At 43.2% G+C, this 20,161-nt stretch overlaps 1 protein-coding gene across 10 annotated transcripts in view; it reads left to right on the top strand.

Moving 5' to 3' along the window:
• LOC1272307 (carbonic anhydrase-related protein 10) overlaps nt 1-20,161 on the top strand; it is a 68,105-nt gene that overhangs the window by 21,160 nt on the left and 26,784 nt on the right. For all 10 annotated transcript variants that reach the window (XM_061645911.1, XM_061645769.1, XM_061645708.1 and 7 more), the window contains exon 3: nt 12,674-12,721. In XM_061645911.1, coding sequence (XP_061501895.1) covers nt 12,674-12,721 — 48 coding nt within the window. The remainder of the gene's footprint in view (nt 1-12,673; nt 12,722-20,161) is intronic.

The following is a 20,161-nucleotide window of genomic DNA, read 5'->3' as shown; positions in this document are numbered from 1 at the left end:
TATTTACTATTCATATTTTTATACAAATGATTGTAAGATAAGATACTTAGCATACATTACGTCTAGGGTAGGCTCATTTATTTAGTCAGAAGGAGATCCTAGGATATCGATCCGTCAACAAGCCATGCCTAAGCAAAAAGGAGGACTCAATTTTCTTATACCGAAAGCTAAGCTATAATCATCACTAATCAATATAACTTGGAATGATATATGGCGCAACATAAATGGCAAGCAATTCAATTTGGAACAAATAAAACTCTATCTATTTGTTAGCACAGGGAAAGATATACACGCAGGAATTGAAACTCAACTACAACACATGTGAAAAGAAGGTCGTGAGAGGAAGCGAAATTAAAAACTGCCGATAGAAGAAACGAATAGAACCAGAACCTAGAAACAAAAGCAATAAAGAAAAAAAAAAGATGACATTATTCTGCAATCCTGTCACAGGTATAATGAAATGTGAAATTCACTTGCAGGTAGGGAGACAAGAAATAAAGCAGTTGTTACATGTAGGATAAAAGGATTATGTATGTTACTTTTAAGGGAATATTATGATAAAACCAGAATTAGTTGATTTTATGTTTAAAAAAGTAATAAAAAAGATCACTTCTTTCGCTCAGTTTTCATTTTACGGGTGGTTAAATAAATTCCCTTGCCTGACCGTACTGCCCCGTGCTCCCACAACCACACACGCCTAACACATCGTGGTGCTTGGCAGCGTACAGCTTATCGGAACCGCGCAAGAATCGAACACATCCACCGGCTTCTTTGTCTTGCGAGCCGTGGCCTCCCATTGCGGCACTCCTTTTTGAAATGTATTTCACGCAACACTTTAGCGACTGCACCCAGCGAAATGCGCGAAACGTCTTCGCGGTGGAGCAAAATAGTGCACCCTATCCTCCCAGCACACCTAGTGCTATTTGTAATGCCGTGTGTGCATCTGTGTGCTTTCGCTTTTCGAAGCAAAGCGCCACTGCCATGCATACACTAAATGCTTGATGTGCTGCAGCAGAAAGGTTTGGAAAGCGTGTGTAAGTAAATTCACAACTTGATCACCCCGCCCTGGTTAACACCGCTGTTCGAAACCAATTGTACCGCCCCCCGTTTGCAATGCAGCGGTGCGAGGGCACGGTTTGGGCGAGGGAAAGCAAAATACCTTTACCACCCGCCTCCGCCCCCTCCCCCATTTCACTGACAGCAGCCGCGTGCCGGAGGAAAATTGCTGCATGATAATGTTGTGTTTCATTATCATATATTCCGGGCGGGCGGGCGGCAGTGGCAGTAAGGCTAATGCGAAACGAGCGAAGATTGTGTTGTCGTGTGCCCGTGATTCATTTTCCGTTCGACGACAGCTCTCCTTTCGGGGGTGGAGCGCGGATGGGGGTGGTGCGCAGTAATTGGAGTGCGGGCCAAGCCGACCCAGAGCGGAGACTTACGAGACTCGGTTGGGTTGAGCTGCCTGTCGTTATGGTGCGCGCTATCTACCCCCGCCACACTGGCTCCCATTTGGATAAAAGGATATATCATCAGAAAAACTAGCGCCGAGTGGGTGTGTGTGTGTGGGAGGATGGTAATTTTTTCGACTGCTATTTATTGGACGGATTAGTGTGAGTGTGTGTTGTCCTCGTTTGGAAGTGTTTTTTTTTTTTTTTTTTTGTTGCTTGCCTCTCCATTCGACCGCCGTTCGGTCACAACGACAGGCCAGATAAGCGGCTGCAGAGAGAGAGTGTGTGTACGCCGCTGTTTTCTTTATCCTTAATTTCCATCTTGGTGCGAGTCGTCCTCGATGCTGCTCGAGCGAGTGGGGCGGCGCCTCCCCCGCCGTGCTCGACGTTACATAAAAGCTCGCTTCTAGGACAGTGTTGGCGGAGGTGGGGGGCTACAATTTTTCGCTTCTTTCTCTGTTGGCGTTGCCTGGTGTGTCTCGACTCCCACCTCCCTTTCAAGGATGAAGATACTTCTGCTATCGGGTCGCCTCCTTTGTATCGTTACCGCTCGAGTATGTAATGTTGCTCTTAAGCGGAGTATACTTCTTCTTCTTGTTCTTCTTCTTATTCCCTTTTCTTATTTTTAGCCCTCCGCCGGCCACATTCTCGAGTGGCACCACTTCGTGTTCGATCGTGTCGCCCATGAATATTGCTTAATGATGGCTCTCTCTCTCTCTCGCTCTCCTGTACCTATTATGCAATCCGCACCACCCGCAGCCAGCCCACCCATCCCGCCCAAGTGTCTTACACAGAGCGGCGAATCTGCGATCTGATCGTGCTTATCGTTATCGTTAAGGTTAAGCTGTTTTGTGCAGTGTATCAGACTTTTTTTTTTGTTTGTTTTGTGCTGCTTCTTCAATTTCTTCCCATTTTTTTTCATCTTTCCTCCCGCAAAGCAACATTATGCATCAATCCTTGTGAGTGTAACACACAGAAACACACATACTCTGTAGGAAAAAGCATGTCAGCACGCGAGAAGAATCGATTGGAATCCAACGGGAAACAAACCAAAAAAAGTAAAAGCCAATAAGAGGGAAAATTGCTTATCTCAACCAACCATCGCGCGAAGAATGGGTTTTTCTTTCTTTTCATACTGCACAGCTTCAGTTCTCTCTCACACGCTGCACATGTGATGATGATGATGCAACCACACATGACTCCACCGTACAATCAAATGTGTAAAGTGGGAAGGGGGAAGAAGCAGAAGCGCACCACCATCAGCAGCGATATCTGATTTACTGCCATTTTTGCTCTTATTTAGCCCGCCACTGTTTGCCCTTTATGGGAGTTTGTTTTTTTTTATTCTCCTCCGACCAACGGTACTGTGTGGCACCAGTGAGTCTGGGAATCAATCTGCTGTAACGCTGGGGAGGAGACCGCGGCAACGAAGGAGGACACCGTCTCTTCTGGCACACAAACAGACGCACGCATTCTCGGGGCGGGATGGGCGACGTTCTGGCGCCAGTCAAGCTTCGATCCGGAAGAGTAAAAGAACGTTTCGGAGTGAAGGGATGCGGCAGTGCAAAAACCAAACCAAAAAAAAAAATCCATGCATCCAACCGAATAAAGACACGGGAGTCTCGGGGTAACAGCGGGAAACAAGTGGAGTGTTTTCCCCGGGCAAAATTTTGCCCTAGCGTGCCAGCGGCATCGAGCCGGGCGGACCCAATTGGCCAATTGCCAGAGCGTCGCGCTGGCACCGGTGGCAGCCGACCAATTGCTACCCTTTGGGTCGCGTATCCTGGTCACGGGCACCAAGCAGACTTTGCACGCAGTGATTTTTGAACTCGCGCACAGCTCGTCCGGCACAGCTCGATTTGGCAACAAAACAAAACAAAAAAAAACAGAAACCGAATCGTTTGCAAAAATGTTAATTATTCATAACGCAAAATAGTGATGAAGAGGGCGGGAAAAAGCGCGACAAAAACAGTCATTTGAAACAACCGTTAGAAAGCAAAAAAAAAAAACTAATAATAAAAAAAATAATAACAACTAAAAAAAGAGACTTCCGAATGAGCATGCTGTCGGAAGTGAAAGTGGCAAATAATTTCCAACGAAAGCAGGAAAGACTGTGCCATTCGGATGCCCACCCACTTCAGGCGAAACTGATTCGCGCGCTCAATTAAGGTGCCGCCGGTAACAAAAGTGTACGAGCTTTTGCGGGTGTTCCGTTGTGCAACAAGGAAAATCGCTATGCAGCACCCACCCACCAGCTCCTTCCATCACCTTCCCTTGCCACTCCCAATCCATTTTTTATTTCCTTCACTTTTTAAGTGTCCATCGTTCGCCTCAATGCTTTCCTCCCGTGGCTGGTTGGTTGCTCCTCTCCCTGGCAAAGCCCTGGCCCACGGCCCGCGGCCTCTGGTTCTGCTGTTTTGATGCCAATTTATGACTCAACTATTTTCCCGAGCACACTTCAATGATCCATGGCAACGGGCCCGCACCGCGCCATCCGCTGTGTGCGCTCACTCAGTTTGCTCCATTTATTTCTCCGCTTCCATGGGAAGGAGGAAGGCGAGCGAGCAACGGGGGGGGGGGGGACCGATCGCGCAGCGACATCTTTCCCCGCTTGGTTGCGAAAGTTTTACCATCCCAGCTTCCACCGTTCAGCGAGCAATTGGATCGAAAGCGCAGCGGCATTGATTTTGCCCGATGGCGCGGCGCGCAAAGATTTTCTTTTTGGTGAGATTTTCTTTCGCTGGCGGGGTTTATAAATTGAAACAAAAACAAAAATCGCCCCAAACACTGCAACATCCGCCCTGTGGAATCAACATCGGGGGTTGGGTGCAGGGGTATGACTTTATCTCACACTCTCAATTTATCACTAAACAGCAAATAAAACAATCCTCCAAAGGCAGACAGATACAGGCGCGCGCGCGCGCGCACGCGAAGATATCGCGTGTACTTCATCAATACCCGAGTGTTCACAGACAAGTGCACACACACACACACATACGGGCAGGATACTTTCTTGTGCAGATATAGATTGTGTTTTTGTTGAGCGCACAACAATGGGCGCTTGATGGGAAAAAGCAAAAGTTTTGAGATTGCAAAAGAAAAAAAAAACACACACAAATTACTCAATTTAAAGTGAGAAATCGAATCGGCTTAATTGCTAAGTTGGGATGTAAAGAAAGCGATACTGTGCAATCCGATCACTGTCGTTCTATAATATTCTTCAGTTGTTGCAACATTTTGGGTTTGTTTGTTTCGTGTCTCGTTTAATGTTTTGTTTTCAATCACTCACTGTGGCAGTTTTCTATCAATTGTCAGCCGTAACACTAACAAACAATATTAAACCTAAATCAATGCACTCCTCACAGTTAGCATATCCCAGGTATTTTCTGTTATGCTTGACGGTTTATAGGAAATTACAGGACAGTTCTGTTACCTTTAATTTCGCGTTTTTAATCTTCAAAGATTCCAATTAACGAAAAATTAATGATTATTGCAAGCATTGCGTTTGAGTTTACCGCGCTAAGAACTTTTGGAGGAAGAAATGCATTCGTCGATTCCTCGAATCGAGACATAAAACGATCTGCATAAGGAAAGTTCCCCCCTGAGGCAAAAACATTTTAAAGCGCATCTAGTGATGTAGTCTCTACAGAACAGATAATGGGGCCCTTTCCGTTTTAAGTTCGTAGGCTGAAATTTCAGCCTGCCAGATGTTTGCACAGTATAACAGTTTTCGAGCAGCTATCTAAGTGGGTATAATATACAGGTGGACTTATCCCAAGGTGTATGAGTTTAGAAGGCTGATTTTTATCGCTTCTGCTTCTACATGAAGATTTTAAGAGTGTTTTGTGTATTCGTCAAGCCTCCAGAAAGCTTGTTTGAACAAAAATTTTCACCCATCCTGTCAAAAAGTGATATACAAATTTGGTTATAAAAAGCATGCTATGAGACCACCTGGACTACATACACTTTGATTCTGGATTCCATCACCAGATCTCTTTAATGCACCTTGGGATAAATGTAAACAACACCTTGTTTTGCCATTTTTCGAGCAGGTACTCGAATCTAATTCTAGCTTTGAGGCTAGAATAATCTAGACTGAAAATTGCAGGCTAGTTTTGTGTGTGGTTTTCTATGGAGTGTTTGCATGATTTCAGCCTCCAACTGTCAAACTCCATACAAAAAACTGACTAGAATCGTGACGTGACCCAATGTTTGAAAAGTTCTGAATGTGTATACAGGCTTTCCCAGGTTCAGTTTTGGATCGTTCCCACGATTTATTGGACATTAATACAATTGAACGAACAATATTTGGGTACTACCCAATAAATCGTGGGAACGAACCAAAAACCAAAGGTTTTGTTCAACCAATTTTTGGGTAAAAACCCAAAAAAAAACCTTGGGAAAACCTGTAACACGATCCGTTGTACCGCGGATGGGTAATCGTTTAAAATGAGCATGTGACAACATTCAACAAAACATGAATAAACAACAGATTGCTCGATAGCTCAATGAAAATACATACGCTTGACCACACTAAGAAGCAGAAAACTTTAAACCCCATCAAAAACACCATAGCAGGCAAAGACCCAACCATCAAAATCGGTACTTTTGTGGTTACGCCGAAAGGTCTGCGTGTGCAGTTGCTGAGTAGAACCTCGCACTACGAGCAGAAATGTACCGTTATACCGAGACCAAACAAAGTAACCTACATCGTAGGCGGCATGGGTCCAGAAAATCACTAAAACGGCAACAATAAGGCACGAACCAGACGATATTACCCCAATATCTGTAGCGCCAGTTCGTTGCAAATTAAAGATATTCGATTGTTGAATAATCTCCGGATATTCTTTAGATGAATGAAGGCTTACTCACTTCATTAATAGGTTCTCCATATTTATGGACCTATCTCGGCAACGGCACAAATCACGAACCTTAGGAGGGGTCTTGGAAACGTTGAAGAGCCTATTCCGATCCTGTAACTGATTGCAGTCCTGATTGATCTTAAACTCCTTAATACACCTTTGTGCGTATCGTAGAATAACGATTTTTGGAGAAATAAGAAATTTTCACTCGCATTTGACAATTCGTTTCCAGTATACATTCCTTGAACTGGCTGGTCAACAAAATGTTTGAAAAAAAAAAACTAATTTTGAAATCAATACGGAACATTGCTCCTCCAATAACTGGACCATTGAGATATGCGCTTTTTTGCGTACTATGGAAGGCTTTTGATGATGATGATTTCCGTCGCCAAGGGAGTTTCACTAGTTGGTGAGGGACATTTTATTATTTCAGGGCCTTCCCGCAACCTTAGGCACCGTCTCGCGGCCACAGGAACTCTTTCGCGACCTTAGGACCTTGTACCAAGATACCTTGTGCTTCACTGATAGAATCGATGCGGTAAAATAAACCATTAGTTTTAAAAGGGTTACAATAAAACGTTCATGAAACAACAGTTGATAAGCAACTAAATTCTGAAATAATTACTCTACAGAGTTTTCCCTTTGGTACAGAAGCTCAAAGGGCACACATATACTTGAACAAAATGGCTTAAAAAAAACATAAAATTAATGAATATTATCCACTTCTATTCAAAACTGTGTGTTTCGCAATAAATTCATAGGTACTTTAGTGAAGAATTTTATCGTCCAAAAACTAATATTATTAGTGCTCTTTTTTCTTATCATTTGTTCTTGCGCGACCCACTGTGTGGCATCGTCATCGGATCGCGCTGCCTTAGACCGGAGTAAAAGCGCACCATCTAATGGGTGCTCCCGTCATTCCCGCACCGTCCCCCATTTGTTCCCACAGTTTTCGTGCAGGACAAAAAAGAACAAAAATTATCCCTTTTCTTGCTGCACGGTTCCTCCCCAACACGGTCTGCTGGTGTGCGGAAAATTGGCAAGAAACCCAAACAGAAACGGTGGTAGAAAAATATCCACCCGGTAATTGGGCTAGAGGATGCGAGGGTGTGGTGGTGCACGTGAAGCAAAAATCACTTTGCCAAAAACTGAAGCACTTCCTGAAGGCACGGCACGAACGTCTTGGCACGCTGATTGACGCTATGGAAGAGGAGAAGGAACCAAAAAAAAACACGCAAAACAAAAAGCCACAGCCGAGAGCCAAAGATAGAAAACAAGAAAGATGAGTGGTGGTGTCCGTAGGGGTGGTGGTGGTCGTGAGAGCGCTCAGTTGTGTGAGGCTCTCCTCCTTGCTATACTTTTGCTTAAGACACATACACCAAACTACGGCTTGCTTGGTGTGTGCGCGCGCGCTCGCCCGTGGAAAAGAAAGATAGTGGCAGCAGTCTGCTTACTCTGCGCCATGGACACTTCGCCAGCACTTTCAGCTAGGTGGAAGAAAAAAAATGGAAGGAAGGGTGGAACAAAATAGCTACAACGCGACCGAGCTGGCAGCAGACGGAGGGCGACTTTCTCGAGGCGGGCCGGGAGCCGCGAACGGAGCGTAATAAAATAATCATGGCGCCAGACATTTTGACGCCGAAATATTTCTTCCCTCCATAAATTTTTCTCAATCGCTCTGTTGTTTCTTTCTTGCGATTTTTGTGTTGCTCTCTTCCGACCGCTTCACCCCTGTGCGCTTCTAAAGGTTTAAGTGTGATGATGCCATTTTTATGGAGAGCGCGCGCGAGGCAGGAGAGGGCGGAGAGGAGATGTTCTGTTTTTCTTATCCAGCGCGGATTGAGATAGAACGATAGAATACACGTAGAAAAAAAAACAAGGATAACTTACATAGTGTGTGACTCTCGAGCAAACTGCAAGCCGCTTGCTTTCTCTGGTTCTGGTTTGTGTTGAATGAAGTTCTATCATTTCCACGCCAACCCATTATGCTTCCCTTACCCTCGAGCACCATCATCCAGGGTCGGTTCTCACACATTGACAATTCGATGACGCGTTCGATGGGAGTGAAGGGAGGGAGAGGAAGAGTCATTTCGCCAACGTGGCGCGTTCATTTCCCGAGGAAAGCTGAGAAGACACGGCTGGCGACACACGCTGCTCCAGCTTTCCAGCTCCTCGTCTGCCGTTATTTTCCGATCGCTGACGAACGTTGTAAGAGCAGATAAATGCGCTGGGAAAAGCAGAGGCAGGGACGAGTCGGAAGAAGCAAAGATAGATTTTCCCGGCTGGCTCGAAGTGATTGAATCCAGCGACAAATTTGAACTGCCAGTAAAAGAATGCTACGGAGTATGGAGTTTTTTTTTGTCAGGGCTTTTCAAGTCAGTTAAAAGTCATTATGAACAATGCTTCCAATTTAGCTTATCTATACCGTTGCTTAAAAAGTATATGCAATATAATAGCCTGCTTTTTAAAATGGAGTTTGACAGCTGGCGGCTGAAATCATGTCAACTCAGCATACAAAACCACACACAAAACTAACCTTTGATTTTCAGCTTAGATTATTCTGGCCTCAAGCTAGAAAACATTCGAGTACTTGCTTGAAAAAAAATCGAAGCAAGAGCCGGCATCGCGAATGAAATGGTTTAAAATTAACAATCGTTAAAACTTAACCAATGTCGTTAAAAATTGCTCGAATTTGGCATCGTGAATGCATCGAGTTCATTTGTTAATTTTAACGACAGGTTCTATGCCGTCGTTAAACAAACGATCGTCAAGAGTGTATGCACAGCAAATTTTCTCATCTTGCTTCAGTGAAGTTAAGTAATTAAAACGGTTCGGTAATAGAATATTTTACTGATTTGCAGCACAAATGTCATGTTTTTACTGATTTTCAGTAAAACAATTTACTGAATGCATTTCAGTTATACATATTTTACTGAAAATCAGTATAATCAGTGTCAAATTAGTCGTTTCACTCAATATCAGTAAAACAAATTACTGAAAATGCAGCAATTCGTTCTATCAAATAGACCTGTCAGTCAGAACATCAAAACAAAACAACGCGGTATACTCGTGCTCGTGATGTACAAAAGGTTGATTTAGTAGGCGCTTGCAGGCACCCCGATAACAATTCAGATGGTATTTCGGTGTCCGGGGTTAATTTAAAAGAATTGGCAGCCGTGTTGGTGTGTACAATACTGGCTACAATTCACTGTGCTTGCTGAACTTTCGTGGTGTATATGAGCGCTTACTGAACCATCAAAACTTGTTGCGGCAAAATACAGTATAAAACCTGTAACAAACAACATAAAACATGTATGAATATGATCTAATGGCCTGGCAATCAATAAAAAAATCAATTACTGGGATTTCAGTAAACGAGCTGTCATTTTGGTAAGCACCGGACATTACTGAATGATTCAGTAAACATTCTTTTTACTGAAAGGATCACTAAAACTTGGGTTCAAAAAATTCAGTAAAATTTTACTGAAGTTTAGTAAAGATTGCTGTATGCGATACAAAGTAACAGTCGTTTAATTATGCTGCTCGATTTTTCCCCTGTGATGAATGAAGGAATGAACAACAAATGAACTCGGTTAAACCAAAATTAACTTTAAACAACTGTTAAAATGTGTTCATTTATTCGCGATACAAGCTAAGGTTGTGTTTTTCATGTTTCCCAAGGTGCATTAATGAGATCAGGCAGTGGCATCTGCAATCAAGGTGTATGTAGATCAGGTGGTCTTGTCCCATATATTTTGACTAGTAACTACTGAATAAAAAAAATCTATTTGACAGAACGGATCAAATGAATTTCCATACGAACGGATTGTTTTTCAAAGCAGCCCATACGTAGTAGACTTTAGTCTCCTCATCGAAGATGTTGTATCGATTTGATTTAGCTTACAATTAGCAGTATTTCGCGTGTTTGAAGAACTTTTAATGAATGCAATGAAGGTTTTAAGAGTGGCTTGTGTATTCGTAAAGTTGAATGCCTGTTTGGGCAAAAGTTTTCACGTTTCCTGTCAAAAAAAAAACGTTCAAATTTGGTTATAAAAACGGAGAATGAGACACCCTTTTCTACATTTTTTTTTCTTTGGCTCAACAACCGATGTCGGTCAAGGCCGGCCTGTACCCACTTGTGGGCTTGGCTTTCAGTGACTAATTGATTCCCCCCCATAGCAGGATAGTCAGTCCTACGCATGGCGGCGCGGTCTATTTGGGGATTGAGCCCATGACGGGCATGTTGTTAAGTCGTACGAGTTGACGACTGTACTACGAGACCGTTTCTACATACACTTCGAAAATGTGTATGCAGGGATTCACTGATGTCTCCCACAATGTCGCCCAGGAGAAGCGATAGAAATCATCCGTCTAAATACATACATCTTGGGATAAGCCCACCTGTATACCATACCCACTTTGACAGCTGCTCGAAAACTGCTATACAATGCAAACATCTGAAAGGCTGAAATTACAGCCTACGGTCTTAAAAGGGACAAGGGCCCACTATTTGTATTTACTTATTTTATGAATTTTCAAAAGTAAAATAAAAAGAAGTAAGAACGATCGTAAAAATATTTGCTTTATATTAATTTTTTTATTAAAAACCCCTGGAATCAAACAGCAAGCGGTACGCAGGACAGGGGGAAAGCAATGATAACGGGCAAGAAAAGGGCGCTGCTTGACCAAAAAAAGCGTGTTGCTTCCATTTTTTCCCCCACCATCTCTAACTCCGCAGCCACTTATCGAAATCTCTAAGGGTTCGTCGCCTACTCCCAGCCACCAATGCTGCACGTGCTCTAGATTGCTCCGCCGGTCGTCGGCACACAGCAAACAACAAAAAAAGGGGGGAAAGGATGAACGTTTACCATCGTTCGAATTGAAACATTATCCAGCGCCGGTGGCGCAATGGAAGATTTTATTTGCGCTTTGTGTTTCCTTCGCCTTGTAGGAACGAAACTGCGAAAAATGCCTTCAAATCCATGCCATACACACGCACAAGCATCTTCTGCCGGTTGTCAAGAATCATCCGCGGGGCTTGCGGAGGAGACACTTGACTCCGCTTATCGGTGCGGGCGAGATAGTGCACACTCCCGGTTCCGTTGCTTCGCGATTTCAACCACTTAATGAACCAAACGAACGAATAAAAGATTTCAAGAAAGCGTTAGACAGCAAACCCGCCCATTCGGTTACACAGCCGCGGGGAAATATGAGCAGCACACCTCGCTGGTCACCGAGATGGGCAAGGGATGGGTAAGGGAAACTAGTTTGCTGTGTACGATTGGCCGTGGTTTCGCTAGCGCGTGTGACGCGATATGAGCGGAAGAAGTAACTTTTGCCAGCGCTATTGCTGTTTTAAGCGCTTTGTTCGAGTTACAGCGCACCGTTAATGGTGCTGTGCATTTTTGTTTTATATTTAAGTATCATGAGATAGCGGGCTTACTGCCGTGCAAATGGGTCCAGCAGCTGGTTGGGCGAGTTTTGTGTCAGGTTACGCTTAATTTGCAACTCGCTTCCAAACCCAGCAGCGAAAGTATTGCTCGTTGCTTGCGCATTGTTATGACGGTTTGTGAGATCTTCAAAAAGCAATTTTGACCTACAAATTGCATAACTTCTGGCGCGGGCAGCACGCTAAAGGCTTAGAGCAGGTGTATAATTTCCCAAAAGTTATGCAAACCTCGTAACAAAGTGGTTAGTCTGTATAAAGAGAGGCCTTGGGTAACAGCTTTCGGCAGCACTGTCAACAGGAAAGCACAGACAGTATCTTACACACATTTACTAAACAAACTGGCGCATCGTGTGTGCACAGAAACAATTGCAACGAAAGGTGCCGTACAATTACGAAGCTGCCTGAAATTTCGTCCAGCAAAGCAGCAAAGGCGTCTCCGTACACGTTGTTCACACGTTTGTTCGCGTTTGTTCACAAGACCTCATATGTTGGGGCACCTGCCTCCCAAGCGCAGTGGCTGAATGCTGCGGCCAACAGCTGCTCATTGCTCAGTAGGCCGCCCCTACGTCAGCAAACACTGGAGCGTGATTTCGTTCCGTTCGCTGCTTCTGTGCTTTGCCCGGCGGCGGGGAGAGAGAAAAAAGCTTGATTGAATTAAAATATTTTATTCATGTAATTCAAGGTGAAACGGTTCCGTGAGAAGTGTGCAGAAAGGAGAGAGCGTGGATGATTGTGTTGTTTTTTTTTTTTTGTGTGTGAATGTTTCCTTTTTTCGAGCATCAGTTTTATCACAAACAAGCGTTGGGAAAGAAGTATCAACGATTTTCGTTTCAGGTCAAGAAGAAGCGGGACTGACTAGCTATCAATCCAGACAATTGATGCAATGTGTGTTCTTTTCGTCTCTGTCTTTTCAGAAATCGAAGCCAGCTGGGAGGAATGGTGGACATATGATGGAATTTCAGGTAAGCTTTCATCGCATCACAATTCTTCATTGCTTCCTAACACTCCGGATGAAGACCCACCGGGTCGCTGTCAGATAAGAATAGGATTAGGTTGCGCCTTCACGGCTATTCAAAATTTGAACACCTCTGTTCTGCCGCTTGCTTCGAGCTGCTGCCAATACCGACTCTGCCAGTGATGACAACTCTCTTGCCAGTGTGCCAGTTTCCTCGGCTTGGGTGTGCCTGTTGTTGCCAGCGAGTTGGATAGGATGAGCTGTTTAGTGGTCGTTCCACGCCACACATACAGCACACACCCTCACTCCCACTATTACATGGGATGCACACCCAAACGACGGGTGCCCATCAAAAACCTGCAAATAATAGCCAGTACTTCACGTCACTCGCCTGTCGTCACTAGTGTCGGGCAGAGAGAGGTTTGCCTAACAATCAGGCGCAGAGACGCGCACGGGACGGCAGCGTGTGTACTACACGGTTTCGGAGTACCGCGCGCACAGTGTCCCCCCCCCCCCCTGCGTGTTCCCACCAGCAGCATCCGGGAACTGTCGCGTGAACGACACACCGTTCCTCACCCTCCATTCGGTTCACGCGCCACCCGCTAGGGCGACGGCAAATAAACACACACTGCCGGTGCCGTTTCGTCGTCTGCCGCTGACTTGGATGACTGGTTCGAGTGTGCGTTTCTCTATCTCCTGCAGCTCGGCCGCCCCCTTCCCCGGTGGCACTGCTCACCGGATAACCCAACCGTTAAATAACCCGAAACGACAAAAGGCTCCATTTGTCGCCTTGCTTTGACGAAGCCCTGCCCCCGGGCCGGACGCGCCCGTCGACTGACGACATCGTCAATTACACATTCCCAGTGTCGTAAGCAACAACAACTGCTTGCCGATCTATTGAATTGCTTTTACTTTTGCGGCTTGCCGCTTGCTAGCAGTGCCAATATTCCTGGTACTCTCTCTCTCTCTCTCTCTCTCTCTCTCTCTCTCTCTTTCTCTCTCTCTCTCTTTTTATCGCTTTCGTAGAGAATGACCCGTTTGGTTGTGTAGATTGAATCATCGATACTATATTCTGAATACGTTCAATCGTCACATCACCCACAGTACAGAGAGGAGTATACTTTTCTTCTGACTTTATCATAAATACATTATGCATAAGGTAAATAAGGCAAGGCAAAACACAACAAACAGTTCAAGGGTTTCTTTCTTTTATTTTACACGAACCAGCCAGTTCGTTTGACAAATTCACTCATAACTAATCAAAAATTCATCAAATAAACGACAAATTACTCATCTTTTTTCTCACTACCTACGTATACTTTGCTTTTGGAACGAACTTAGAAGATTAATCCGGCAAATTGTTTTATCAATAAACAGAAAAAAATAAATATACACACAAATAAGCGTTTTTTTACACACGAAAGCCCAGGTTACAAAGATCGAGTGAACGTGAATGGGATTTTGTTCTTGCTATCTTACATTAAATATTCATCGGAATATTGCTTAATGCATACCAACAGAAAGGAAATTCAATTACAAAACCAATAAGACTACAAAACCTGTAAAAATAATGAATTGAATGCGATTTCTCCGCATTTTATTTGTGAAATAAAAAATTTAAATTAATTCCAAATTAATATGAATTTTGAAAGTTTTTAATTTCCTGTTTTTAAATTCCATCAGCAATTTTGCTTCCACGCTCTGAATTGAAGAGACCAGCTAAAGCTCGATGGACAAGTGTGTTGGTATAATTAGAATAAGTAGAACAGTATGTCGCGGATATTAAATTAGTATGGAAAAAAAATTTAGCACTACAGTTAAAATGCTATATTTAAACGATTTTTAGTTGAACGCTCAATAGTTGGCTGACTGTTCCATTCAAAGGAATTGGTTTGTCTACTCTTACCATTTGGCTAAGAGAGGTTTAGGAGTAGCTAGTCTTATCTTTTTTTTCCTAAAATCATCATTTTGGTGCAAAATGTTAATTATTTCACGACTTCACATCTAAATATACCATCATTTCATCGGAAATGTGCCATTTTTTGGTGTGTCTTACTGGAATATTGAAATTGGTACTACTAACCAATTGGTGTACTAACTATCTCAGTATAACATAAATACGAAAAAAAAGTAATCCGATTACCGCTTGTATCGTCCTTTTCCCAAATGCGCACTTGTTCTTCCCTGATCGATAGTTAGGACTCTCTTGACCAGAAGTATCTTCAAGATTGGTTAAACAATGGCTACGATACTCTATTTAAACCAATTTAAACAACCCACTCTGATTTGCGCTCTTCTGCGTCTCGTGCTGGCTTCCGTATAGCATCCGGTGTGATATAAAGTATTGCCAGGAGATATGAAGTGACACGGTGTTATCAGTAAGCAAATTAAGTAATATTTTAGAAGAATTAACCCCATCAATTGTGTGACGATTTCAATGATCAATCAATGATGGATGATAGAAGACGCAGGATTGAAATTATTAATTTAACGTATTTTATGCTGCTTATATTCTAATTTACCTAAAGTCAACTCAATATTACATGATTTGAGTTAAAACAATGTCACAAAATTATTTTGGTGTAAATATCCTCGAGTTTTGGCTTACAACCACAATTAGTACAGCTATGGAGAATTGCTCGGAACACTCTTGCCATAATAAAAAAGTGCTCCAACGCTATTGCTCCCATAATGACATTCATTTTCAATCTCTCCTTTCAACATGAATGTTTCCCTGCTCTATGGAAAACAGGTTGGCTCCGTCCTATTTTTAAAAAAGGCAGTAAATCTGAAGTAAGCAACTATCGTGGTATTTCCCTACTTCCCGCTAGTGGCAAGGTATTGGAAATCATCGTTCATTCTGAGCTTTTGTTTTTATCGAAGCAGTATATAACGTTTAATCAGCATGGTTTTATGCCAAAACGTTCCACTACCACTAGCCTTATGTCGTTCATATCCAAATTGTTCCAGTACTTAGATACAGGTTACCAAGTTGATACAGTGTATACTGATATTAAATCTGCTTTTGATAGAGTATCTCATAAACTATTGTTGATGAAGCTCTCTAAATTAGGCTTATTTACGTCTTTCGTTCACTGGATTGGGTCTTACCTCTCTAATAGAAATCTTCATGTAAGCTACGGATCGTCCTTTTCTTTACCGTTTTCCAATTCCTCTGGTGTCCCTCAAGGAAGTGTACTAAGTCCCCTCTTGTTTCTGTTATTCATAAATGACATTAGTTTTATTCTCCCATCTCCTAACTTCCTTCTATATGCAGATGACATTAAAGTGCTATATGCAGTGATGCAAGAGGACGATTGCAGCGCACTCCAATCTCTTCTAAACTCCCTCTCTTCATGGTGTGCGTCAAACTTCTTAGAGCTCTGTCCTAGTAAATGTAGCGTGATCTCTTTTTGTCGTCGTCATTCCCCTCTTATTCACGATTATGTTCTTAATAACACTGTTATCAACAGGGTGTCATGTGTTCGCGATTTAGGTGTTATGTTAGACGAAAGGCTATCATTCGATAGTCACCTTGAATTGGTCATCGGTAAAGCTTATTCAAACCTTGGCCTTATTTTTCGCATGACGTCGGGCTTCACCGATTTAAGGTGTCTTAAGGCATTGTATTGTTCCCTAGTGCGCCCTGTTGTTGAGTATGCTTCTGTTGCCTTCTGTACTAACAGGGCAGGTTGGAATAACAAACTCGAAGGCGTGCAAAAGCGCTTCACTAGGTGTCTATATCGTCGCCTCTTTGGAAATTCCACCTCCGCATTACCGTCATACAGTGATCGTTGCATATTGTTCAATCTCGACACCCTCGAATCTAGACGAACTAAAGCATGTGTGTCATTTATCAGCAATTTGTTAAGAGGGAATATAGATGCTCCAGACTTGCTTTCCCAACTTAGTTGGTATGTTCCTTCCAGGTGTTTAAGAAATCGGACTGCTCTTGAAATACCTTTCCGCAATACAGCGTTTGGCATTAACGACCCGTGGCTAATTTGTTTGCGTCAATTCAATGAACATTACCGTGATTTTAATTTCTAATTTTATGTTCCGGCTCTTTGTTATTCTTTCTAATTATGTCTCTGTTATTCTTAATTTCTTTTTTGTTTTAATATTTTCTTCTTATCCGCTGCTTATTTTCTTTTCACTATGAATTTCCATTCTGTTACATCCTTTCCTATTTCCCCTTAGTTTAGTTAAGTTACAGTTAGTTTAGTACCAATAGGGCTAACTAGGTTTTAAGCAATTATATGTTCAACCCCAGAGGCAGACATATTGAAATTCATAAATGAAATGAAATGAAATAATTGGTACCTTAAGATGCAATTTGGTATCTGGTTTTTGGGATTTTTTTTATTGCATCTGGCGGGAGCCTATTGCACCTGTGCTGGGGTGCAATGCACTATACAAGGTTTACCTAGCCAATCCGGCATCGCCAAAGCGTTATCGGTCGCCGTAAATACTTTTTCGGGCGACGTAAACCCTCAATTGGGCACTGTCATTTCTATTCGAGCCTTGTGAAGTATGAATCGGGCAAAGTACAGAATGAATTGGGCCTACTTTATATTTTGTTGCTTTCTAGTTGTAAAACAATACTTTTTTGCGAGTAGTTTAACTGATATGTAAGAAAATTCACTATTTTCACTATTATTCACTAGTTAAATTACATTAAAAAAATATTCAAATTCCTTTTTAAAATTTTTAATTCAAACCCGTACAATGCAATTTGGTTTTATATATTTTTTTAAATATAATATGTTAGGTGATTTAAAAAGGTAAACATTTTAAAATAATACATAATAAGTTAAACAACATCCAAAATACGTATTTTTAAACAACTTGATGGATCAAACACACCGGAGCGACCAATTTGACACCTGCAAGAGTACGACGCTTTTATTCTGTACTTTGCCCGATTCATACTTCACAAGGCTCGAATAGAAATGAGAGTGCCCAATTGAGGGTTTACGTCGCCCGAAAAAGTATTTACGGCGACCGATAACGCTTTGACGATGCCGGATTGGCTAGGTAAACCCTGTAACCACATATGCTTGTATAGCCAGTTTCATGGTACAGTCGTCATGGAATCAAGCCCCAAATCGGCCGTTTCCCTATATGTAGGACTGACTATCCTGCTATGGGGGGGGGGGGGGGGTATCCAAAAGCCATTTAAAGCCAATCCCAATAGTGATACAGGCAGGCCTTCACCGACAACGGTTGTTTAGCCAAAAGAAGAAAGCAGAAGCTTGTGTAGGCAACCCCGTTCATAACAAATGTTATCGACAATATTTGTTTGTTTGCAAGATTCATTAAATTCTGGTACATTAGTGTGCACATAGTTTTTCCCCACTTCCAAGATGTGTGTCAAATGGTGTATTTGCTTCAAAATTAAAATTCAGTTTCAACACATGATTTTCAACACATCAAAAAGAACTGTCAAACTCAATCCAGCCTGAGACGTGTGGAAAATCATGCTGAAGAAATAAAAAAGTTATGATGATGGGAATGTAATATCAGATTGATGTGGATTAACATCTTGTACGCGGTGAATAACAACGTTTACATTCGAAAGTGACTTGGAAAACCCTATAATGTTTGTGGAATTATATAAGAGAAGCAACTGATGCTGTTGATAACTTTTTAATCACTTTCCTACGAAAACGCCGACAAAAGGCGTGTCGATATTTTTTTATAACAACCATCACCTATTTATTTATTTATTTAATAATTATTTTACATTGCTTTACATTGCTACACTCACTCAAATTTAGGGCGTTTTCATTTTTCAATGTGAAGGCTTTACTCATTTGAAGCATTTTCTGGCTTAAAAATTTATCTAACCCAGCAATCCGATTCAATGCAATTGCTGCAAATTCGGAGCGCTGCCCAGAAACTGGTTTCGAAATCAGGATTGAGCGTTTGGCAGGAAGAACAACAAAAAGAAAACCCGCCCAAAGACTGACATGAACTAATGAATTGTTCCCCGAATTCGACAGAGCGTGTTTGCACACTTGCCGAAAAATTGTGTAGCCTCACTACTATCTAATCGCAACCTCAACCCAACCCCAACACATCCACCCAGCAAAACGTGTCCACTAACACTAATGGGTTCAAACTTGCCGGCCGCGTGTGTGTGCCAGTGTATGTGGTAGGACTGTGCGCGCAATTTCGACCGGCGGGACGACGACGACGACGACGACGAACGGCACACTTTTCCTTGCCATGCATGGTGCATTTCAATTTCGAGTCCGCGCACATGTACTTGGGGCGATAGAGCCGTCGTACCCGCGGTAATGGTACTGCCACCATCACCGCCAACCCTTCCCTCTCTCACACACACACACACTCTCTCTCTCTCGCTCTCCCCCGAAAATGAGAGTCCCCACGTTTTGCAATCTTGATCGTTCCACCACCGCGCGCAACCGTTTACTTTTTGCACTGAATGGGGTTTTATTTTTCCGTGCCCAGCAGAGTGTTGCAACACCATCAGCGTGTGGCGTGTGTGTGTGTGAGTGTGTGTTTGCGCGATGACCCTCGATTTCCTTTAGCAACTTCGGTTTTAGCCAAGTGAATCGGAAACGGATTTTGCATGTCTAGCACAAATATGTCTTACACGGCTTGCCCGTTCCAGTGTACGGCGGGCTCGTGATGTTCCAAAGGTCGGTCCGGCACACACAAACAGGGCGGAGCGGTTGGGGAGGGTATCTTTCACAGGGGTGACCTTTGTGGGTTTTTATAGTGTGGGGCTGGGGCAAATCATCGGGAAACGTTAATGCCTGCTGCAAGTCCCTGCATGCAATGGATTCATGCATTAAAAGCACGACAGAAGCACGAGTAGGAGCGACTGAGCGCGCCGAAACCAAACAAAAAATCTCTAGCGCTCCCTCCCACACACATACACACACAGACACACATTCTCACACGTAATCCTCTTTCAAGTTTAGGGTTAGAGGGTGTGTTTTATCCTCGGTCGCTTCTCAACACACTCCAGGCTTATCGGTACACTCGCCCCACTGGGGCTCATCGCGTTTGGCCTTTCAGCGCCGAGGGAAAGGCGGCTAGGGCACCTGCATTCAAATGCTCATGTCGAGCGACGGTGTGCCAGCGTGTGTGTGTGTGTGTGTGTGTGTGTGTGTGTTTACTTTGTGTGCTGTGGTTGCGATGAAATTATCGTACCAGTGGCATCTTTATCAACAAAACGCCCCGAACGCGCGGGCGCTCGCTGCACTCTCCGGCTTGCAGAGGTGGGTTTCAGTTTGAGCCGTTTTTCAAACCCTCATCCGCCACCAGCCACCCCACTATCTCAGCGCTGTCTTTTCTGCCGCGCGACGCTCGATGACGCTCGTTTCGGCCGTTGTTTTGCCAATTTTCTTGTTCCGTTTCTGCTCAACCGATGCAAGGGTTTTGGTACTTGTAATGTCTTACCACTCTGTGTGTA

The sequence above is a fragment of the Anopheles gambiae genome, chromosome X (assembly GCF_943734735.2).
Source record: "Anopheles gambiae chromosome X, idAnoGambNW_F1_1, whole genome shotgun sequence".
Lineage (NCBI taxonomy): Eukaryota > Metazoa > Arthropoda > Insecta > Diptera > Culicidae > Anopheles > Anopheles gambiae.
The sequence above is the reverse complement of the archived record's forward strand: the minus strand, read 5'-3'. Positions and strand labels throughout refer to the sequence as shown.